At 46.3% G+C, this 25,592-nt stretch overlaps 1 protein-coding gene across 1 annotated transcript in view; it reads right to left on the bottom strand.

Moving 5' to 3' along the window:
• Nucleotides 1-25,592, bottom strand: part of MED12L (mediator complex subunit 12L) — a 504,977-nt gene that overhangs the window by 127,692 nt on the left and 351,693 nt on the right. The window contains exons 20-21 of the mRNA XM_066599797.1: nucleotides 8,380-8,543; nucleotides 5,103-5,234 (exon numbers count right to left, since the gene is read on the bottom strand). Coding sequence (XP_066455894.1) covers nucleotides 5,103-5,234; nucleotides 8,380-8,543 — 296 coding nt within the window. The remainder of the gene's footprint in view (nucleotides 1-5,102; nucleotides 5,235-8,379; nucleotides 8,544-25,592) is intronic.

Below are 25,592 nucleotides of genomic sequence, written 5' to 3'. Positions count from 1 at the left end.
CATCTCTTGAGCTTGTTCTCTAGCTGCTCATCAGTACTGGTGTAAGGAGGTAGTGCTGCATGCTTTCCCCCTTACAGAGAAGTAGCATGCAGCCACTGGGAAGTGACCTGAGCAAGGCTACATTTAGCTCCACCCCCTCCAGCCTGATACCTGGGTGGGAAGGGAGAGCAGAAAGAGAGGAGACTGGCGCATTCCAGTATGTGTCTGGTGAATAATGTAGCGCTGTGCCAGAGGCCTCCTCCACTGACCAGTTGGGGTGGAAGAGAGGGGCACATTGGGAGGCATTTTGCAGAAGCGTCATGTGAGTTTGTGTGGAGGGGGTTCTGCTCCTTAGATGATGTAGCGCTGTGAAGATCCAACCCCAGATAGGGAAAACTGTATAGAGAGATAGACCTATGCCATGAGAGCACAGTCACAGAAGTCTCCGAGCTGCAGAGACAGTAGCAGCAGGAGTGTGTACTGCACAGGAGCATACAGGAGAGATCGAAGCCATGCAGCGGCCATAGGAGTGCAGTGATTGGAGCACTGTCCCCATGCTGGGAGAGCTGCATAGGACAGATGAATGAAAAGAGCCTTGATGTTTGGGGGGTGAAATTGAGGATGGAGAAAGGTCTTGATTACCTGGGGCTGAAAAGCTGCATGGAAGGAGAGGGAGGCTGGGACTTGGTCCTAGAGCAGATGAGCTTCAAGATACGTAATAACAGTCCAATGCAGGGGTTTAACTATAGGGGATGTGGTTGCACCCGGGCCCACGAGCCTTAGGGGGCCCATAAGACTTCTCTTCTCCATAAAGGGAGCCCAGCACTATGAATAAAGCATTACAGTTGGGGGCCCTGTTACAGGTTTTGCATTGGGGCCCAGGAGCTTCAAGTTACTCCTCTGGTCCAAAAGCAATGTAGTGTGGACACACTAGGGACATTGACAGACGAATATGCATTGGGCGAGTACCTCCCTAAAGGAACTGTAGTTATATGAGAATTGTGACGCGATATTTATGGGCTACTGGTTTATACAAGAGTTTGACCTTTACCGTTAATATGTGATGTGATAGATATGTAAGAGATGATGCAAGACAAAATGCACTAGTAAAAGATGACATGAGACAATAATCTACTGGAGGTGTCTAGAGTGCATGAAATCGCAATGTTGGAATGCCACAGACCTTCTAGAAAGTATTACAGAGCATGAAGAAAATGTGGAGTACTACAAGGACAATAGTAAGCAATGAGAGAAATTTAAAGTGCTTCGTCTCGTCAAGGTTTGCCCCTGATATGTGAATGTATAAGTGTGGATTTCTGTTAAAACGATGTAACGTTCAAGTATGAAGTACCCTCCTATGGATTGATACAAAACCACCGTTTATGTTTTAGTAAAGTTCGTTTATTTTATTTTTAAAATATTTTTTAAAAATGTATGCCATCTCCTCCTCCATCTGTCACCGCTGTGCCATACACAACACCCCCACCTGCTTCACTGGAGCACACCCCATGGACCATACTCGGATTGTGCTGGCTGTGCTCCATCCGGCCAGTGAAAAAAATCTTATGCAGTTTATCCTGAACAGACAGCTGTGCAGAAACTGCAAGAATGTACCAGTCAAGTCAGTATAAAGGCAGTTCTCAGTGTGATAATTACTTGTGTGATCTGGCTGGTCTGTACCAAGCAGGTTAGAAGAGAGTGGGCTGTAGGAGATCCTCTCTCTACAAGTTGTTCATGATTGCATCGGCTGGAGCATAAGCGCTGTTCACTCTATGATGTCACAGGTTACTCTGGGAGCAATCCAACAATGTAAAAATGAATATGCCTTTTGAATGGTACATCTTTGCAGTTTCTGCATCTAATTCAATGACGTACAACTGTGTATTGATCTTAAATTGAACGATAGCTTTTAAATTGGGTACCACCATATTTATGTTCTGCCTTCTACGCCACTTTTGCATGGAGCACAGCAACACACACTCTGAGCCAGGGGCGTAACTATAGGGGATGCAGAGGATGTGATTGCACACGGGCCCAGGTGCCCTAGGGGGTCTATACGGCCTCTCTTCTCTATACAGGGATCTCAGTACTATGAATAAAGCATTATAATTGGGGGCCCTGTTACAGATTTTGCATTGGGGCCCAGGAGCATCAACATACGCCTCTGCTCTGAGCATACTCGGTTGAGTGTAGCCTAGTAATGATGAATGGCCTGAGCATGCACTCTAGAGATACTGGAGCAATGATGAACAGGCACAGCATGTTTTCAGCACTCCATATCCTCTGACGTAATGATGAATACTATAATTGTTATCTAGTCACTCTCTACTTTTAGTGCACATGTGCACATCCTAAATGGCTAATAGTCTATTCACACTGTGTTTGTAGTGTAATTCAGAGGTATATGTTGGAAGGATTTCCCAATGCATACCTTCAATATATGCTACTCTATAAGGGTCCTATGGTAAAAAAAAAAGAAAAAAGAAAAAGAAAAACTGCATTCCTATGTATGGAATTACATAGTCCACACAGTTTAAAAAAGGTATACGAACATATACAAGCGAGGCAGGCACTGAAAGGACACTGTTATGGCACCTGTCGGATGAATATGAGCCTATGAATATGTTTGGCATATGCACCAAGAAATCTGTCCTTGCACATATAGATGTATTTTTCTTTAACTTGATTGGCATAGCCAGTAGCCCAGCAGTCAGTAGACTACAATGGGGCTATTCAACTAGCGTAAGGTGCCGAACAAAAGTTCAGGGGGTTAAACAATATGTATAGTGCTGAACATATATCGTATATAGGCCCATTTGGACACAACGTTTATCGCTCAAAATTCGCTCATCTTCCATCTTTTGAGCGATAACCATTGTGTGCATTTACACGGCAAGATGATCGCTCAAAATTCGCTCAAATGGCAATTTGAGTGATAGTTTTGAGCGCTCACTTTCCATAAGCTGTTAAGTAGCTAATTAGCTACTTAACAGCTTATTAGTGTATAAATGAAGCTCTGAGCTGTATATAGAAGATAAGCAGGACCGCTATCTTCTGTATACAGCTGTTCTCTTTTTGGAACGCTCAGCTGGTATACAGCTGAGTGTTCCGAGTGGGGTATAGAGAAGACAAGCAGGGCCACTTGTCTTCTGTAAACAGCTGTTTTCTTCTCAGAGTGCACAGCTGGTATGCAGCTGAGCGCTCCGAGGGGTGTATGCAGAAGACAGCTGAAGCGCTTGTCTTCTGCATACTTGTGATTTGTTCTCCGAGCGGAATGCCAGCTGAAACAATAGTATCAGCGGTATCCTTCTGAGAACTTAGTGCGGGGCCCTGATAAGGCTCATCGCTGACTTTTAGCAGTGAAAAGTGCACGATGGCCGCGCGTTTAGACACAATGATTATCGCTCAAAAGATGGAAGATGAGCGAATTTTAAGCGATAATCGGGGTGTCTAAATGGGCCTTAAATTTAGGAAGATGTTCTTTAAATTATTTTGCAAGATATGTGTGTTTTAAAATCTTGTCTCCTATCTACAGGCAAGTGAAAAATGCAAAAAATAAAATTCATTTTGGGAACTGATAGGACTGATCAAAGCTAATTGTTTTGTATTTTCAAGTAGGACATAGTGAATTAGTGTTTAGCCCAGTTCAGTTTAGGACACATGTTTGCGGTGACCATGAATCTGCTACTATGAATCAAACAACAGCTGGGACAAAATATTACAAGATGTTTAACTTTTATCAGGTATTTTGGAAACAGCAAATAAAACACAAACAGTTGATGTTGCCAATGAAAACATAGAAGTATTCCTGCTTGTGGACCGCTGGAGAGTACATTTTGTAGAGCGCTATCATTTCTATAAGAAATGTTTAATGGGAAAAAAGTTGGATACACTGCCCTTATAAACTACAGGCGTTTCCTATGCCTGCCTTAGGACTCAGTCACACGTGCGCATCGGCACCCGTACACCGGCGCCGATGCGCCCGTGTGACTGAGCCCTCACTGCAGAAGGAAGACGGCCGTACCTCAAGACGAACGACTCCCCGCAGCGCTGAAGAAAGAACATATGACCAGCAATGAAGCCAGTCACATGTTCTTTCTCCCAGCGCTGCAGAGAGACGTCCGTCTTGAGGTACGGCCGTCTTCTTCCTGCAGTAACACGGGCACCGATGCACCTGTGTGACTGAGCCCTTAATGTAAAGTGCACTGGAGTAACATGCGTTTCATTTTTTAAGATGCGCACACCTAATAAAATATGTTACGCATCTTTTACTTGCCTGCACCTAAAGTAAAATCTATGCCGTCTTTAAAAAACAGGATCAAAGAAAAGTCACACAATTTGGTGCATAAAAAGGTGTATGTGCTATGTATTTAGCCAGATAATTGGCAAATTTACTGCATGGTGTGACAATTCTCTGAAATCAATAGTAAGCCAACTTTTTCATGGCAGAAGCCCTCATACGCTTAACCCATTAGTGACCACCATTATGCCTTTTTATGGTAGTCACTAATGAGCCTTATTTTGACGCATGCACCTTTTTATAGCGCTGTATCGGAAGCCCAGGACGGACACCTTATCTTATGGCAGATGGCAAACTATCCATCTGTTTCCAGCTCTCCAGGCATTGGACCATTAGTTGGGATTTACTGTTGATTACACATTGCTCTGAACAATTCTAAATAATTTACTTGTGTAAACACTTAAATGGACAGTTTTCAGGACTGCTGCATCCAAGCAAAGTAAATTGACTTGGTTGTTTATTCGGTTTATTAACAAGCAAAGCTCAACAAAGTCCAGCAGTACTTGAGAAGACGAGGGCGGAAGCCTTATCATGGCGGTTACTTGCTATGGATTACAATTATGGTTTGCCAAGTGGAGGAGAAATGTGAAATAGTCAATCCCTGAACTGGAATGACATGCAGATTCCTGACTAGAGATGCACAACATACATCTGCAAAGGAAGGCTATCCAAAGCTGGAAGTAGGTAACTGCTAATATTTTCATCTCTATCTTCAGCCTTAAATCATAGGGATATTATTGGTAATGTTGTTTCAAGTTTGATATGTTTTTCTTTATTGACTGTGTTGTTGCAATTGTATTTACATGGCAATGTTTGTATTTACCTGAATAGATCTCCAAATTTACTCCTTAAATGACTACATGAGACATAGAGGTCATACAAATAGGCCAAAATACAGCGTTCTGGAGAGGAGCATTCTGAGGGGTTGACCACATGCTTGACCACACCACACAATCTGCAAACAGAACAGATCACAGCTCCTATTTTCTAGTAAAGCACTGTATTATTCACTTTTACATAATACAATAAGTTTTGTTACTAGACTCTATATATTTTACCCCCTCATTTTTGATCATTTATGAGGTGGCGAAAAGCCAACTGATTACATGCAAATCCTTGATACCTTTTAGGCTGGGTTCACACGGGGCGGATTTGCTGCAGAATTTCCGTGCAGAATATCACTTCAGCAATTCCACCTGCGGCCGCTAATCCCGGCAGTAGCCAGCCATGTGGACGAGATTTGTCAAAAATCTTGTCCACACAGGGCAGACAATCCATCGCGGCATAGCAGCATAAACTGGCATTGCGGCACAGATTCCCGGGACACAGCATGCCAATTATTTTATTTTTTCCGTTGCGGCTTCGCTCTTTTCTATGGCAACGGAAAAGCATGTGGTGAAGCAGCTCCAAAACCCGCGGGTAAGTGCCGCGGGTTTTGAAGCTGTGCTTATCCCATGGAAATCTCATGGTTTTGCCGCAGCAAATCCGCTCTGTGTGAACCCAGCCTTAATCTTGCTGTGTTTTCAAGATTTCAGTGGTAAAAAAGTATCCAACATATAGCATCTCTTAAAATACATGTACCTCTTGCTTATAGCATATATGTAAGTTTGAAGAAAGACTATACTATGCAGGGAATCAAACTTTTGATCTCATTGAGTTGGTTCACATTAGTGTATTTTTTCACACAATTTGCGATTGCACAAAAAAAAATACATGTCATGTCCTATCTTGGTGCGTATTATGTACTGTAGAAGCCCATTGAAAGCAATGGGTTTGCATAAATAAACATAAGTATTCACTGCATATTCATATGCAAAATCAATGCGCTTTTGTGCTCTGCAGCATGTCAATTGGAGAGGGGTGATATTCGAGGCAAAAACCATGTTACATATGTGGATTTTGCTGCAGTATCAAGACAAAAACTGCTGGTGAATTTACAGCGGATATTTACACTGCATGCTGCCCAAGCCTAAATCTTTTGACTGTGTAGTTAATATTGATTTAGTGCCCATTTCATATTGCAAACTTCTATAACGCTACAGGTACAATATTAGATGATATTGGCATCTACACTGCTCAGAGCAGGAATAAAATATACTTTTCTATTCTTTCAAAACATCCAAAAGTCATCAGCAATAATAATCTTTGTAGTTGAGGTACACGGATGCAGAAAGTACAGCTCCACCTGTTGCCAGGGGGAACCTTGCCAATAAATGGCACATGATAGTTAAGGGACTTTGTTTGATACACAGATATTGCATGGGGGGCTAGTAGCTTCAGTGGCATAAGCATTGCTGAAAAATGTATGGGCATTGATGTGGTTGGCACACTATACTGTATGTGCACTACTTCATACTGTGTAGACACTGCTTCATCTGCTCAAAGATTACACTTCTATGTAGGTCGTTATTTGACCATATTGTGGATACAGCTATTCAACCACTTCATATATGTGACCTAAGTTGAAGTGAAGTATTGACTGATCAATAAATTACAAAGTTAGGTTTATATATCACGTACTTGTTGCAGAATTTCATTTGCTGAATCTGCAATTAAAGTCCACAACAAAGTACAGTACAATGGAAGTGAATAGAGTTCATCAGCAGATTTTAGACATGATCCTGTCAAATTGGTCCTATCAGTTGGAATTCATTGTGAATTTTGTGGTGAATTAAGCCTTAGGTAAGGTGACTAGATTTACCCAGGGTCAAAGCGGGACAGAGAGGTGTGGTCAGGGGGTGGGGCTTATGACGTATAATTTTACATCCATCAATATAAAAAGTACAGGGCCATTTCAGGGAGCAAATTCTGTAGCATTTCCACATCCAAAATTACAGTTAAAATATGTACCATTGGTGCAGATTTTGTCTGGAAATACTATGTGGCGCTCCCCTCACCTCCTCTGTAGGTTTCCTGCTGTCAGTTCTCCATGGCTTCTATTTCCCAGCGTCTTGTAGTAGCCTTACCTGACCAGCATCACCTGACCAGTGGTGCCACACCTGATCAGACAGCTAGGGACTGGAAACCGGGGAGTGCTAACAGCGGGAAACCAAGGAGGTGAATGGGAGCGCCACATGGTATAAAATCAGCTGCGGATTCGCAGCAGATTTGCAGTCTAAATCTGCACCAATGGTGCAGATTTTTACTTTTTTGTATTGCGGAAATGCTGCAGCATCTCCGCCACGTGTAAACATACCCTAAGTCAACTTGAGGTATGCTACCACATGCAGAGTTGCCTCAGTAGTAATAGTGCCCCCCCCCCCCCCCCCCCCAGGAGCCTCAGTAGTAATAATGTCCATTATATTAGCCTCAATAGTAATAGTGACCCCCACAGTGGCTTCAGTAGTAATACTATGACTACTAGGGCTGATATAGGGAACACTATTACTAATAGTGTCCCCTATATCGGCCCCAGTATTAATAGTGACCCCAATAGTATCCTCCCTGAGACTGATATACTTACCTCCTCCACATCTTCAAAGCGCCGGGTTCCTTTGCTCAGCGCTGCTGCATGTGGAAGTGTATGCATCCAGACTCCTCCTCCCTTCTCCTCTCCTCCTGCAGAACCAAGGAAGACAGGTCAGTGGAGGAGGATCCTCAGTGCACACAATGGCAACACTAAGTGGTTACCAGCCGGGGAGCCGCAGCACCCTGGCTAGTAATCTCCTTCATGTCAACCCGGCATCCCAAAAGCAGGACAAAAGACTTCCCTGCTTAGGGACTGTGGGGAAAGTGGGACACAGGTTCCCAAAGCTGAACTATACCGCCTAAATTGGGACATCTGGTCACCTTACCTTAGGACTAAGTCAGACAACTACTGCATAGCTGCGTTTTAACATCTGTATTAAGGCCGAAATTTCCAGCCTGATCACTAGCCTTGTGATCTGACATTATGGCTTCACATATATATGTCTATGAATATGTAAGTTTGGGTTATTAGAGCCACAGTGGGGCCAACAGTTCTATCCTAAAGAGTGTATGACAGTACAGAAGCAGTGCAGCTCTGTACTAATGATCCATAAGACCTCTGTACACAGCTAGCTCTACAGGATGCATGAACATGATCTAAAGCCCATAGTCTTCATGAACAAATTACAAACCCTTCAAAAACTTGTGCTGTTTGATCAGAATTTAAAATTAGACAAGCATGGTAACGCCTGAGGACGGCGACTATATACAGACAGAGACGAGTTGTGTAACATCCTGCCAGGCTGGACGATTTCAACAGTAACTCTGCTTCCACCACGCTCAGTTCATTCAGGAGCTGAAACACATGAGATGGGTTGGTTAACGTAAATGCATATCATAGGAAACAGCCAGATGTTTGACTTTAGTCTCATCCGGCTGACCTCTTTGGTTTCTAACATTTATAGATACATTTACCAGTTTTCACTTCCTTAAAGCAGACAAAACATTAAGATCTGAACCAAGAAACGCTTCCCCAATCCAGAAATATATCTCAATTGAATGTAAAAAGTCCACATAAGCAATTTCAAAAGTGCAAAGTGCAAGACGGTAACATTGTGTACCAATCGCTATGGTAAGGAACAAATAAGGGTCATGCAGTGTTTATGTAGCAGACATTTTTACTAAAAGTGATGCCCTGAAATCTTCAACATATGTGTGGACCTGTGCTAGGGTGCGTAATAAATTTGGCATAGGTCAATTACTTAGGCATGACCCCCAATTAAAAAAAAAGACAACTTATATCCGCTCAGGACCCCTTCAGTATCCCATTCTGACAGACTTTCAATCGTCTTTGTATTACAGGATGGCAATTCATCTGAATTTGCATTTTGTCATACTAAATTTCCTCTGTGCCGGCTGTAACTTTAATAGCAAAATTTGTTGGAGGAGCTGGGAGAGGGATCCATGGTGATTGGCTGTTCAGTCAAGGAACTGCATACTGAAAGGGGTCGTCTATGATAGAACAACCCCTTTAGTTTTCTTTCAGGTACAGCTGCAATATTGGATTGCGGGAATCTGAATGATTGTCAGCCAGTGTAAAAGCACCTTTAGGCTCTCTGTTTGCCGCAGTATGGTGCCGCCACTTGGCACCTTATCTCTATATCCCTAATACTGCATCCAATGGAGCAAGGCATTGTATATGCACCTTTATGAATTCAGAGACATATGCGGGGTACAATATTGTCACATGTATGTCAATAGATACTTTTATACAAAACAGAGAATTTTCAAGGCCCACACATGCATTTGACAATAGTCATCCAAACACACTGATTTTGGTGAGACCAGACGACTCTCGTGTTTCAATGTATCAAGTGGGTGGTCCCCACTGGTCACTATGAATGGGTAACATCAAACTTGATTGACAGTCTGACGTAAACTCATTGGGAGTAAGCAGGGAAGACTGCCCACTTGAAACATTGGAACAGCAGTGAAGAAAAAAAGGAGTAGGAAATTGGAGCTACCCAATGAGGATCCAGTGATACAGTGGCATTTTTTTTTCCGATGAGTAGTTTCGTGTGGTGTGAACAAAGATGTGCATCTAAATTCAAGTGCTGCCAAGCCAGTGACTGTACAACCTATGATGATTAACAGGTGATAATGTAGAAGGAGAGAGACCAAAAATGGCTGGTAGGATGGCTTTTACAAAATAAAGAACCACTTCTCTTATATATTTTAGTGCATGCACATCTTTCCAAAGAGGGTTGCGCCAACCTACCAGCCATTTTTGGTCTCTCTCCTTCTACACTTGAAACATTGCTGAAAGCCAGACCTAAAAAAGGTCCACTGGGTGAAGTGAGAGGAGTATAGGAATAAAAGGGTGAAAGAGTCAGAAAGCCCAGATGATTCTATCGCGTGACAGGAGGTGCCCAAATCCCAAGGCATATGTTTTCCCCCTACACACAACAAAAATTTCTATACATATATAGATATCAAGTAAAACTACTACACCAGGGCCAAATATCACCACCATACAGTTAGGACTGGGCAATTTGGTCTAAAATTAAAATATTGATTTTTAAAAAATCTTTTTCAGTTGTAATCTCAGTTTTCCTTTTTTTAAGCAAACTAAACATACCAGGATACTTTTTTTTACATAAGGGAATCTCAGAAATTCCTTAATATATACGGATTATACTGCTCAACAGCATTTTTGCATCTGATGCGCGATATATCAATTCTTATGGATTTTTGGGTGTAGAATCCATATTTACTAGAGATGAGATAACGTACTCGTAATGAGTACTTACGCACCTGAGTACCGCCATTTTCGAGTACTTCAGTACTCGCGCGTAAAGATTCGGGGGGCGCCGGGGGGCGGGGAGAGGCGCGGCGGTGCGGGGGGTAGCAGCGGGGAACAGGGGGGAGCCCTCTCTCTCTCCCTCTCCCCCCCACTCCCCGCTGCAACCCCCCGCGCCGCCACGGCGCCCCCCAAATTTTTTCGCCCGAGTACGGAAGTACTCGAAAATCGCGGTATTCGGGCGAAAAAGGGGCGGGGCCGAGCACGTTCGCTCATCTCTAATATTTACCTTTCGAAATTATGTATCACATAATGTTCTTATGTAATTTAGATTTTTTCAATTTTTAAAAAAAAAAAGTTTGTGTTTTGTGCTCATTTTCTGCTGAATTATTTATATAAAATTAAATCAGTGACTAAGCTAAACTCTTTATTTGAATGTAATACACCGTGGATGAAGTTCTAAAAATGGTCACTAGATGGCAGAACAATGTAGTTGAGCAGGAAGGTTACCGACATGAGCCTATCTGTACTGCTGTTTAGTGTTTGTTGTAATCTGCATGAAGCACTTCTCTTGATTATTACCTCAGCATATTGGTATTTTTTGAGTCATTCACAAATACATTGCCAGAAAGACATTATTGAGTTCTGAGTGTTATTTTTTTGTATTTAAAACCAGACAATATTTGGCAATACTGTATTATTGTCTATGTAATAGTGCTATGCATCTCAGAAATGTGATGTGATAGACAGAATCAGACTCTTCCACTGAATTCAGCACCCCCAAATTAGTTAAATTGATCTGTTTCCAAGCCAGATAGAGAAAAATTACCATATATACTCGAGCATAAGCCTAGTTTTTCAGCACATTTTTTTATGCTGAAAAAGCTCCTCTCGGCTTATACTCGAGTGAGGTAATAAAAAAACAACAAAAAAACCCGCAATACTCACCTGCGTCTGTGTCCCCGGCGCGATGGTCTCCTCGGTGGTGCGACAAGCTGCTTGAGACTTCTCCCCGCTGCCATCTCCCTGCTTAGCTTTGAATTCCCCCGTCATCAGCACTGTGTAGGTAAGCACTGTGGTTAGATCGAGCGCCAGCCAATCACAGCCGGCGCTCAATCATTCACAGCGATTCAGTCGATGAGATCACTGAATTGGCTGTGATTGGTTTTTCGAGCGCTGGCTGTGATTGGCTGGCGCTTGATCCAATTACAGCGCTTACTTACACAGCACTGATGGCGGGGGAATTCAAAGCTGAGCCAGGGAGATGACAGTGGGGAGAATTCTCAAGCAGCTTGCCGCTCCGCCTGGGACACAGACGCCGGCTTGGAGGTGAGTATTGCATTTTTTCTTTACCTAGTATATACTCGAGTATAGCTAGGCTTATACTCAAGTCAATAAGTTTTACCAGTTTTTTGTGGTGAAACTTATTGACTCGGCTTATACTCGAGTTGGCTAATACTCGAGTATATAATTAATTTTTTTTTTTCTTGCATTTAAAACCAGACATTATTTGGCAATACCATATTATTGCCTATGTAATAGTGCTATGTATCTCAGAAATGTTACGTGATCGATAGAATCTGATTCTTCCACTGAATTCCCCACCCCAAGATTAGTTGAATCAAGCTATTTCCAAAACAGATACAAAGAAGAATGTTTTGATTTGTTGACCAGTGTTATTAGAATTGAAAGGAATAACTCAGATATCAGTGCTTATCAAGGAATTGTTCATTCCATTCTCTTATGTAAAATAATGGACTATGAACTTATATACACATGAAAGATAGGGTTCCATCCCCCCTAGTTATATCACACCCTTAGCTATCCCAGCTCCCTATGTACTGTCTTCTTCCACCATCATCACAACCCTCATATACTGCCCTCTCATTCCTCATAACAGCCCCCTTATACTGCCCTCTTCCCCAGTCATCACAACCCCTATATACTGCCCTCTTCCCCAGTCATGACAGCCCCCATATACTGCCCTCTTCCTCCGTCATCAAAGCCCCCATATACAGCCCTCTTCCTCAGTCATCACAGCCCCCATATACTGTCCTCTTTCCCTGGTCATGACAGCCCCCATATACTCTCCTCTTCCTCCGTCATCAAAGCCCCCATATACTGCCCTCTTCCTCGGTCATCACAGCCCCCATATACTGCCCTCTTTTCTCTATTTTCACAATGAAGTCAGAACCGAGCTCAAAAGGTGATTACCAAACAGATGAATTAGCCATGCAGGTAGTGACAATAGTGAAGTTCCTTCTTGGTCTTCACGCTCCCTGAACCTTACGCCCTATGATTTTTTTCCTCTGGGGAAGGCATATTTAGGATTTCAGCCGCAGTTCAGCAGCGCAGCTGATTAGAGCCACCTGATTGGCTCTTCGGCACCATGTGACTACACAGCGTGCACGCGGATTGCCTTCAGCAGCCGTGCACTACACACTACAGTTAAGCAGACGTGCACTACACACTACACTTAAGCAGTATGGGTTAGGTTTAGGGTTAGGTTTAGGGTTACCTAAACCTAACCCTAAACCCTAACCCTAAACCTAACCCTAAACCTAACCCTAAACCCTAACCCTAAACCCTAACCCCGTGCTGCTTAAGTGTAGTGTGTAGTGCACGGCTGCTGAAGGCAATCCGCGTTCACGCTGTGTAGTCACATGGTGCCGAAGAGCCAATTAGGTGGCTCTAATCAGCAGCGCTGCAGAACTGCGGCTGAAATCCTAAATATGCCTGGGGGAGTGTTAAAGATAGAGTCTATATGCTCACCTTATAACTAGAGATAAGCGAGTATACTCGCAAGGCACATTACTCAAGCGAGTAGTGCCTTAGCCGAGTATGTCCCTGCTCGTCTCTAAAGATTCAGGGGCCAGCGCGAGTGACAGGTGAGTTGCGGCGAGCGCGGGGGGGGGGGGAGTGGGCGGGGAAGAGGGAGAGGGAGATCTCCCCTCCGTTCCTCCCCGCTCTCCCCCGCCGCTCCCCGCCCCCCGCCGGCCCCCGAATCTTTAGAGACGAGCAGAGAGATACTCGGCTAAGGCACTACTCGATCGAGTAATGTGCCTTAGCGAGTATACTCGCTCATTTCTATGTATAACCTACCATGCATGGTTTTGAGTACACATTACAGAAGCCATTACATCAGTCCATCGTGATATGCTACAACGTGTATGTCAGGAACTTGACCACAGGTTCGATATGTGTCGAGTGACAGAGGTGGCTCACAGTGAGCACTCCTGATCTGTATGTATCTGAGTGTCATTAAAGTGGTTGTCTCGCGGCAGCAAGTGGGGGTATACACTTCTGTATGGCCATATTAATGCACTTTGTAATATACATCGTGCATTAAATATGAGCCATACAGAAGTTATTCACTTACCTGCTCCGTTGCTAGCGTCCCCGTTGCCATGGTTCCGTCTAATTTCGGTGTCTTCTTGCCTTTTTAGACGCGCTTGCGCAGATCCGTCTTCTCCCTTCGGCTCCGCTCGGCAGCATCGGCATTTTGGCTCCGCCCCCTTGTACGCATCATCGCGTAGCTCCGCCCCATGACGTGTGCCGGTTCCAGCCTCCTGATTGGCTGGAATCGGCACATGACGGGGGCGGAGCTACGTGATGACGCGAAAAGGGGGCGGAGCCAAAACGCCGATGCTTCCAAGACCAGCCGAAGGGAGAAGATGCATCTGCGCAAGCGCGTCTAAAAAAGCAAGAAGACACCGAAGTTAGACGGAACCATGGCAACGGGGACGCTAGCAACGGAGCAGGTAAGTGAATAACTTCTGTATGGCTCATATTTAATGCACGATGTATATTACAAAGTGCATTAATATGGCCATACAGAAGTGTATAGACCCACTTGCTTTCGCGAGACCACCCCTTTAAATGTAAGTTATGAGTGTTTCAAATCGAAAAGATCATTTGTAATAATCCTGTACTGTCCTCTCTCATTACTCCTCACAACCCCCATATACTGTCCTCTCCCCCTCATCATAGCCTCCATATATTGTTCTCTCACCCCCCCCCCCCCCCACAGTTATCACATGCCCCCTATACTGTTCTCTCATCACAGCCCCAATATACTGTACTCCTCCCCTCCCCCATCAAATCTTCCATTTACTGTCCTTTCCCTGCCATTGCAGCCACGATACACTGTCCTCTTCCCCTCATCACAGCCTCCATATACTGTCCTCTCTCCTTCTTCTGTAATTCCCCATACACTGTACCTCGCCATTATCACAGTCTCCATATACTGTCCCTTCACCCTCCATCACATCCCTCATATACTGTCCTCTCCCCAGTCATCACAACTTCTATATACTGGTCTCTTTTCCCTCATCATGGATTCCATATACTGTCTTCTCCTGAGTCATTACAGCTCCCATATACTGTACTGCCTCTCCCCTCCTCCAGGGGGCCCATTGGGAAAATCTCCCTGGGCAGTAGCCCAGTTTGCCCCCACCCCCTTTTTCACCTAGCCTTGAGTTACACAACTCTTTAGCAAGAGGAACAGTGGCACCCAGTTGTGATTTTTAAATTACTTTCGAGGGGGAATAACAAACAACACAATGCAGTTCTAAGAGACTCTCCAGAATAATTTTTTCATAGGGAATTCAATAATTACTAAAATAGACAAGACAGAAGACCTGAGGATTATACGACCAAAAACATTCAATCACCTATCGAAAGGATTCCTTCATGTCTGCCAGTACCCATACCAATCATAGAGGGCTTGTGCCTCACATTGGGGAGGGGGGTTCTATTTTTCTACTAAAGCAGTTTGTATGTCTTAGGCTTTGATTAGTTCAGACTTTTAGCCATAAACATGACTGGTTATTAGAAATGAGCGAACGTACTCGTCCGAGCTTGATGCTCGGGCGAATATTAAGGTGTTCGGGATGCTCGTTACTCTTAACGAGCACCACGCGATGTTCAGGTTACTTTCACTTTCATCTCTGAGACGTTAGCGCGCTTTTCTGGCCAATTGAAAGACAGGGAAGGCATTACAACTTCCCCCTGTGACGTTCCAGCCCTATACCACCCCCCTGCTGTGAGTGGCTGGGGAGATCAGATGTCACCCGAGTATAAAAATCGGCCCCTCCCGCGGCTCGCCTCAGATGCGTTGTGAGTTAGCTGAGGGAAAGTGCTATTGTGTTGGAGCTGCTGTAGGGAGAGTGTTAGGAGTGAGTGTAGGCTTCAAGAACCCCAACGGTCCTTCTTAGGGCCACATCTATCCGTGTGCAGTAGTGTGGAGGCTGTTGTTAGCGGTGCTGCACATTTTTTTTTTTTTCAAAATCGGCCGTGCAGAGCATTGCGCCCTGCAGTAATACTACAGGGACAGAAGTGGTGGTTAGGCAGGGAGAGTGTTAGGAGTGAGTGTAGGCTTCAAGAACCCCAACGGTCCTTCTTAGGGCCACATTTAACCGTGTGCAGTACTGTGCAGGCTGCTGTTAGCAGTGTTGCACATTTTTTTTTTTTTTCAAAATCGGCCGTGCAGAGCATTGCGCCCTGCAGTAATACTACAGGGACAGAATTGTGTAGGCAGGGCCAGAAGACATATATTATTGATTGAATATAGTCAGTGGGCCTTCCCTTTAAAAAAAAAAGGGAAAAATTCTATTTGGCCTGCCTCTGACAGTCCTCAGCGTTCTGGGTACGTGTGTGGTGGGTGGAGAACGTAAAAAAATCATACGCAGCCAGCTAAGTTTAACAGCAGGCTTGCGCCAATTTATTTCCTGGCTGCGAAATCACCGCTCTGCTGCAGTTAATAACACTGCACTTCTGTGACACACAGCAGGGCCACAGAACACATTTGTTAATTGATTGAATATAGTCAGTGGGCCTTTCCTTTTAAAAAAAAGGGAAAAATTCTATTTGGCCTGCAGGCTTGCGCCAATTTATTTCCTGGCTGCGAACTCACCGCTCTGCTGCAGTTAATAACACTGCACTTCTGTGACACACAGCAGGGCCACAGAACACATTTGTTAATTGATTAATTGATTGAATATAGTCAGTGGGCCTTCCCTTTAAAAAAAAGGGAAAAATTCTATTTGGCCTGCAGGCTTGCGCCAATTTATTTCCTGGCTGCGAAATCACCGCTCTGCTGCAGTTAATAACACTGCACTTCTGTGACACACAGCAGGGCCACAGAACACATTTGTTAATTGATTGAATATAGTCAGTGGGCCTTTCCTTTTAAAAAAAAAGGGAAAAATTCTATTTGGCCTGCAGGCTTGCGCCAATTTATTTCCTGGCTGCGAAATCACCGCTCTGCTGCAGTTAATAACACTGCACTTCTGTGACACACAGCAGGGCCACAGAACACATTTGTTAATTGATTGAATATAGTCAGTGGGCTTTCCTTTTAAAAAAAGGGGAAAAATTCTATTTGGCCTGCAGGCTTGCGCCAATTTATTTCCTGGCTGCAAAATCACCGCTCTGCTGCAGTTAATAACACTGCACTTCTGTGACACACAGCAGGGCCACAGAACACATTTGTTAATTGATTGAATATAGTCAGTGGGCCTTTCCTTTTAAAAAAAAGGGAAAAATTCTATTTGGCCTGCAGGCTTGCGCCAATTTATTTCCTGGCTGGGAAATCACTGGTAATACAGCATGCTGAGGGGTAGGGGTAGGCCTAGAGGACGTGGACGCGGCGGAGGACGCGTAGGCCCAAGTGAGGGTGTGGGCACAGGCCGAGCTCCTGATCAAGGTGTATCGCAGCCGACTGCTACACGATTAGGAGAGAGGCACGTTTCTGGCGTCCCCACATTCATCGCCCAATTAATGGGTCCACGCGGGAGACCTTTATTAGAAAATGAGCAGTGTGAGCAGGTCCTGTCGTGGATGGCAGAAAGTGCTTCGAGCAAGCTATCATCCACCCACAGTTCGGCGCCGTCCAGTGCTGCAAATCCGAATCCTCTGGCTGCTGCTCCTCCGTCCTCCCAGCCACCTCACTCCACTACAATGACACATGCTCAGGAGCGGGAAGACTCCCAGGAACTGTTCTCGGGCCCCTGCTCAGATTGGGCAGCAGTGGTTCCTCTCCCACCAGAGGAGTTTATCATCACTGATGCCCAACCATTGGAAAGTTCCCGGGGTCCGGGGGATGAGGCTGGGGACTTCCGGCAACTGTCTCAAGACCTTTCAGTGGGTGAGGAGGATGATGACGATGAGACACAGTTGTCTATCGGTGAGGTAGTAGTAAGGGCAGTAAGTCCGAGGGAGGAGCGCACAGAGGATTCGGAGAAAGAGCAGCAGGACGATGAGGTGACTGACCCCACCTGGTGTGCAACGCCTACTCAGGACAGGTCTTCAGAGGGGGAGGCAAGGGCAGCAGCAGGGCAGGTTGCAAGAGGCAGTGCGGTGTCCAGGGGTAGAGGCAGGGCCAGACCGAATAATCCACCAACTGTTTCCCAAAGCGCACTCTCGCGCCATGCCACCCTGCAGAGGCCGAGGTGCTCTAAGGTCTGGCAGTTTTTCACAGAGACGCCTGACGACCGACGAACAGTGGTGTGCAACCTTTGTCGCGCCAAGATCAGCCGGGGAGCCACCACCAACAGCCTCACCACCACCAGCATGCGCAGACATATGATGGCCAAGCACCCCACAAGGTGGGACGAAGGCCGTTCACCGCCTCCGGTTTGCACCGCTGCCTCTCCCCCTGTTCCCCAACCTGCCACTGAGATCCAACCCCCCTCTCAGGACACAGGCACTACCGTCTCCTGGCCTGCACCCACACCCTCACCTCTGCTGTCCTCGGCCCCATCCACCAATGTCTCGCACCACACCGTCCAGCCGTCGCTAGCGCAAGTGTTTGAGCGCAAGCGCAAGTACGCCGCCACGCACCCGCACGCTCAAGCGTTAACCGTCCACATAGCCAAATTTATCAGCCTTGAGATGCTGCCGTATAGGGTTGAGGAAACGGAGTCCTTCAAAAGTATGATGGCGGCGGCGGCCCCGCGCTACTCAGTTCCCAGTCGCCACTACTTTTCCCGATGTGCCATCCCAGCCCTGCACGACCACGTCTCCCGCAACATTGTACGCGCCCTCACCCATGCGGTTAGTGGCAAGGTCCACTTAACAACGGACACGTGGACAAGCACAGGCGGGCAGGGCCACTACATCTCCCTGACAGCACATTGGGTGAATTTAGTGGAGGCTGGGACAGAGTCAGAGCCTGGGACCGCTCACGTCCTACCCACCCCCAGAATTGCGGGCCCCAGCTCGGTGGTGGTATCTGCGGCGGTGTATGCTTCCTCCACTAAAGCACCCTCCTCCTCCTCAACCTCTGTCTCGCAATCTAGATGTGTCAGCAGCAGCAGGACGTCGCCAGCAGTCGGTGTCGCGCGGCGTGGTAGCACAGCGGTGGGCAAGCGTCAGCAGGCCGTGCTGAAACTACTCAGCTTAGGAGAGTAGAGGCACACGGCCCACGAACTGCTGCGGGGTCTGACAGAGCAGACCGACCGCTGGCTTGCGCCGCTGAGCCTCCAACCGGGCATGGTCGTGTGTGACAACGGCCGTAACCTGGTGGCGGCTCTGCAGCTCGGCAGCCTCACGCACGTGCCATGCCTGGCCCACGTCTTTAATTTGGTGGTTCAGCGCTTTCTGAAAAGCTACCCATGCTTGTCAGACCTGCTCGGAAAGGTGCGCCGGCTCTGCGCACATTTCCGCAAGTCCCACACGGACGCTGCCACCCTGCGGACACTGCAACATCGGTTTAATCTGCCAGTGCACCGACTGCTGTGCGACGTGCCCACACGGTGGAACTCTACGCTCCACATGTTGGCCAGGCTCTATGAGCAGCGTAGAGCTATAGTGGAATACCAACTCCAACATGGGCGGCGCAGTGGGAGTCAGCCTCCTCAATGTTTTTCAGAAGAGTGGGCCTGGTTGGCAGACATCTGCCAGGTCCTTGGAAAGTTTGAGGAGTCTACCCAGGTGGTGAGCGGCGATGCTGCAATCATTAGCGTCACCATTCCTCTGCTATGCCTCTTGAGAAGTTCCCTGCAAAGCATAAAGGCAAATGCTTTGCGCTCGGAAACGGAGGTGGGGGAAGACAGTATGTCGCTGGATAGTCAGAGCACCCTCCTGTCTATATCTCAGCGCGTTGAGGAGGAGGAGGAGGAGCATGAGGAGGATGAGGAGGAGGGGGAAGAGACAGCTTGGCCCACTGCTGACGGTACCCATGCTGCTTGCCTGTCATCCTTTCAGCGTGTATGGCCTGAGGAGGAGGAGGCGGAGAAGGAGGAGGAGGAGGATCCTGAAAGTGATCTTCCTAGTGAAGACAGCCATGTGTTGCGTACAGGTGCCCTGGCACACATGGCTGACTTCATGTTAGGATGCCTTTCTCGTGACCCTCGTGTTGCACGCATTCTGGCCACTACGGATTACTGGGTGTACACACTGCTCGACCCACGGTATAAGGAGAACCTTTCCACTCTCATTCCCGAAGAGAAAAGGGGTTCGAGAGTGTTGCTATACCACAGGACCCTGGCGGACAAGCTGATGGTAAAATTCCCATCCGACAGCGCTAGTGGCAGAAGGCGCAGTTCCGAGGGCCAGGTAGCAGGGGAGGTGCGGAGATCGAGCAGCATGTTCAGCACAGGCAGTGCAACACTCTTTAAGGCCCTGGACAGCTTTATGGCTCCCCACCAAGACTGTGTCACCGCTCCCCAGTCAAGGCTGAGTCGGCGGGAGCACTGTAAAAGGATGGTGAGGGAGTACGTAGCCGATCGCACGACCGTCCTCCGTGACGCCTCTGCCCCCTACAACTACTGGGTGTCGAAGCTGGACACGTGGCCTGAACTCGCGCTGTATGCCCTGGAGGTGCTTGCTTGTCCTGCGGCTAGCGTCTTGTCAGAGAGGGTGTTTAGTGCGGCTGGGGGAATCATCACAGATAAGCGTACACGCCTGTCAACCGACAGTGCCGACAGGCTAACACTCATCAAGATGAACAAAGCCTGGATTTCCCCAGACTTCTCTTCTCCACCAGCGGACAGCAGCGATACCTAAGCAATACGTAGGCTGCACCCGCGGATGGAAGCATCGTTCTGTATCACCATCCAAAACGGTGACATTTCTGCTTCATCAATCTGTGTATAATATTCCTCCTCCTCCTCCTGCTCCTCCTCCTGAAACCTCACGTAATCACGCCGAACGGGCAATTTTTCTTTGGGCCACAAGGCTCACTCATATAATTTTTCCAAACAATTTTTATACGTTTCAATGCTCTTACAAGCGATGAAACTTTAACTTGAACCAATTTTTCGTTAAACTGGGCTGCCTCCAGGCCTAGTTACCACTTAAGCCACATTAACCAAAGCGATTAATGGGTTTCACCTGCCATCTTGGTTGGGCATGGCCAATTTTTTCTGAGGTACATTAGTACTGTTGCTACACCAATTTTTTTGGGCCCTCACCTACAGTGTAATCATTGTAATTTCTATGTTCTTCGCCTGCACTCATGGTACAGAAAGGTGTGTGGGGTTGGCCTACACTTTTGCTACATAAATGTAACTGGGGCCTTGTCTATACTGCAGCTACTGAAATGTGAAAGAGACTGTTATCTCCCTAAACTGCTGCAATGGGAATTGTTACTGGGGCTTGTCTTGAGTGCTACTATTACTGAAATGGAACTAAGACTGCGCTCCTCCTATACTGCTGCTTCGGAATTGTTACTGGGGCCTGTCTTGAGTGCTACTATTACTGAAATGGAACTAAGACTGCGCTCCCCCTATACTGCTGCTAGTGATATGTTAGTGGGGCCTGTCCCTAATACTACCGCTGAAATGTTAATAATTCTGGGCTCTGCCTATACCGCAGCTAATGGTATGTCACTGGGGTGTGGAAACAGAGGCTTCACAAAAACATGATGGCGGCGAGGCCATTTCCTACCAACGCTGTTACTGTTAAGGTGCATATAACCACGGACACGTGGAGAGGACACATAGTGCCTGCAAAACATCCCCCTCCTCCTCCAACAATGAAAACATTCTTGGCAAATACCTTTGCATTGGTCCGTCTGGTGGCAGTCCAAGAATTTCACCTTTAACGACACAACAAGAGAGCACCACCACCATCCCCCCGCCACGGACCACTTAATCATGGCCACATTCCGAAAACCAACTACATAAAACCGCGCTACTAGGTCCGCAGTCACTACCACATTACCACCAACAAGGTTACTGTTAAGGTACATATTACCAGTCTGACTGGGGCATGCAGTGTGGGCCAAAGCCCACCTGTATTGTATCTGACGTTAGCTCTGCTGAGTAGGGCACTGCAATGGGATATATTTATGTACCACCGGTGGGTTCCAGGGAGCCACCCATGCTATAGGTGCACACGGAGTTTAACCTACATCTGTCCACTTCTAAAGAACCCCTGTCTGACTGGGGCATGCAGTGTGGGCCGAAGCCCACCTGTATTGTATCTGACGTTACCTCAGCTGTGTTGGGCAATGCAATGGGATATATTTATGTACCGCCGGTGGCTTCCTGGCACCCACCCATGCTGTAGGTGCACACGGAGTTTAACCTACATCTGTCCACTTGTAAAGAACCCCAGTCAGACTGGGGCATGCAGTGTGGGCCGAAGCCCACCTGCATTAAGCACGACATAACCTCAGCTGTGTTGGGCAATGCAATGGGATATATTTATGTACCGCCGGTGGCTTCCTGGCACCCACCCATGCTGTAGGTGCACACGGAGTTTAAGGTACATCTGTCCACTTCTAAAGAACCCCAGTCTGACTGGGGCATGCAGTGTGGGCCGAAGCCCACCTGTATTGTATCTGACGTTAGCTCTGCTGAGTAGGGCACTGCAATGGGATATATTTATGTACCACCGGTGGGTTCCAGGGAGCCACCCATGCTGTAGGTGCACACGGAGTTTAACCTACATCTGTCCACTTCTAAAGAACCCCAGTCTGACTGGGGCATGCAGTGTGGGCCGAAGCCCACCTGTATTGTATCTGACGTTACCTCAGCTGTGTTGGGCAATGCAATGGGATATATTTATGTACCGCCGGTGGCTTCCTGGCACCCACCCATGCTGTAGGTGCACATGAAGTTTAACCTACATCTGTCCACTTGTAAAGAACCCCAGTCAGACTGGGGCATGCAGTGTGGGCCGAAGCCCACCTGCATTAAGCACGACATTACCACAGCTGTGTTGGGCAATGCAATGGGATATATTTATGTACCGCCAGTGGGTTCCAGGGAGCCACCCATGCTGTAGGTGCACACGGAGTTTAACCTACATCTGTCCACTTGTAAAGAACCCCAGTCAGACTGGGGCATGCAGTGTGGGCCGAAGCCCACCTGCATTAACCACGACATTACCTCAGCTGTGATGGGCAATGCAATGGGATACATTTATGTACAGCGGGTGGGTTCCAGGGAGCCACCCATGCTGTGGGTGCACATGGAATTCCCATTGCGGAGTTGTACCTGCCTGTGACTATTTATAAAAAAACGCGGTCTGACTGGGGCATGCAGACACCTTGACAGAATGAATAGTGTGTGGCACATAGGTTCCCCATTTCTATGCCCACGTGTGCAGCTCCAGATGGAGGTAGCACAGGATTGGATTTCTCATTGCTTCTGTACAGCATTGTGGACTATCAGCCGGCCCCTTTTATGGGGGGGTCGCTGCCTAGCCATGCCAACCCTCTGCAGTGTGTGCCTGCTTTGCCTCTGGCAGACGCACTTATAAATAGACATGAGGGTGGCGTGGCATGAGGGCAGCTGAAGGCTGGGCAGGGACAGTTTGGGGTGCGCTGTGGACACTGGGTCGTGGGGGGGGGGGGATTTGGCAGCATGTAACCCAGGAGAAGTGGCAGCGGAGTGTCATGCAGGCAGTGATTGTGCTTTGTTGGAGGTAGTGTGGTGCTTAGCTAAGGTATGCCATGCTAATGAGGGCTTTTCAGAAGTAAAAGTTGTTGGGAGGGGGGGGCCTCACTCTTGCCGGTATTGTGGCTTAATAGTGGGACCTGTGAACTTGAGATGCAGCCCAACATGTAGCCCCTCGCCTGCCCTATCCGTTGCTGTGTCGTTCCCATCACTTTCTTGAATTGCCCAGATTTTCACACATGAAAACCTTAGCGAGCATCGGCGATATACAAAAATGCTCCGGTCGCCCATTGACTTCAATGGGGTTCGTTACTCGAAACGAACCCTCGAGCATCGCGATAAATTCGTCCCGAGTAACGAGCACCCGAGCATTTTGGTGCTCACTCATCTCTACTGGTTATACATTTCTTAAAAAATGTCAGTTTGACGCAAAACTGCATGAAGGCGTCCGTGATTGTAAAGTTCTGGGCAGCATTTACACAATGTTTACTTTTTATTTTATAATTTAGGATTTATTTTTGTTTACCAAAAGTGTGAAAATTGTCCTGGCAGTGGAATGATTATACGCTATGTAATAGCTAAGCTTAGGTATACAATGTTACATCATAAGTAACGTTATTATGAAAATAGCTATAAAAAAAAAGGTTTTGTGTTCCCTGACAAAAAGGTTTTGTCTATTGAAGAAACTTACAATCCATTTAACTAAATTATGTTTCAATCATTTATAGCTTTCATCCCTGTATTCCTTATTTACTCGCTCTTATAAATTCATGAGCTGCCAGTTTGATTTACAGAGATTAAAACTAGTTATATTATAATTTCTATATCTGTACACACAGAACCCTAAGGGTGCAGCCGCTACCGGCTTTTAACTAGATGAAAGTGGCTGTTTCTTCATAAGGATACATCTCCATCAGTGCTCTGGAACATCTTTTAACTGGATTTGCATGCCGCTTTTATTGTGAATTACACCGACGACTTCATAATATAATGCAATCAGTAAAGTCCATGGTGATTCCCACAGGATATTTGCAACGGATTGGGCATGCCATGCATTTAAAATTACATTTTTTTTACTTAAGCAAGTGAATCAGAATCAGCTTGATAAAAATCCTACTCAACAGCATTGTAAAATCAGGAAATGCAATTTTTTTAATATAGGTTCCAAAAGTATGCCTCTGTATATTTAAAGGGGTTTTCCAAGCATTTAACCCCTTGCAGTACTGGTGACCAGTCCTCAGGCCATGCCATCACTGCAGTGGGCGGATGCAGACAACTCCTTCTACATTGGGATGTGAGTCGGAAGGAATAGCTGGGAGGAAAGGGTAAGTATAGAATTTTTCTTTTTTAATGACAGAACCCCTTTAAGGGTTATTTACACACAAAGACAATCTTTTAAACCATGCGATCATTTGGCATAAAGTACTAATTGGCACTAATGCTCATTAGCACTTTATCAGCTTCATTTGCATGCAAACGAGCCTCCAGGAGCTGCTTGAAGAACTCAGCAGGTGGTCTGAGCTCTGCAATCAGCTCCTTTGTATTCACACTGGCTGCCAGCATGAATACAATGTAATCAGCTGCTCCCGAGCAGAAGACAGTGTGCGGTTTGTTTTCTCCCTCTGGCTGTAGAGAGAATACAATGTTATCTACTGCTCCCAGCATGCGGTCTGAATGATGGTTTTTAAACTCACCTAAAAATCATCGTTTAGACGAAAAGTGCACGATGGTAGCATTTACACGCAGCGATTATCACTCATTTGTCATTGTTTTAACGAATTTTAAGCGATAATTGTTGCGTGTAAATGGGCCTTTTGCTTATAGAGCACAAAGACAGTTTGCTTTAGTTACTCTATGTGACTAATTTAATTTTGATGCCTAAAACTGGCCATACACTTTAGTCAGCTGTGCAGTTATTCCTTATGACTACCCTACATACAGTAAAAGCACACTTGGCCGAACATGCATGTGTTTTGAATGGGAAGAGGAAAATAACTCTCTCCCAGACACCTATGGAATATCTCTCCCAAGTACATCATTGGATTCGGCTTTTGCATGGAGCAGGACTGGGAGCCCATCTCACTCATACAATGTGGGTGTTGGCTGTCTTTGACAACTGACACTCAACCCACAACAGCCACGATCAGTGTTGATGCTGATTGTGTCTGTTAAACCGTTTAAATACTGCTGTCCGTTCTGACAGTGCATTTAAATTCCCCAGCCCATATTCCAGGGTCCTGAACGATCCCTATGCGAT

Source organism: Eleutherodactylus coqui, chromosome 1 (genome assembly GCF_035609145.1).
Source record: "Eleutherodactylus coqui strain aEleCoq1 chromosome 1, aEleCoq1.hap1, whole genome shotgun sequence".
NCBI classification, from domain to species: domain Eukaryota; kingdom Metazoa; phylum Chordata; class Amphibia; order Anura; family Eleutherodactylidae; genus Eleutherodactylus; species Eleutherodactylus coqui.
The sequence above is the reverse complement of the archived record's forward strand: the minus strand, read 5'-3'. Positions and strand labels throughout refer to the sequence as shown.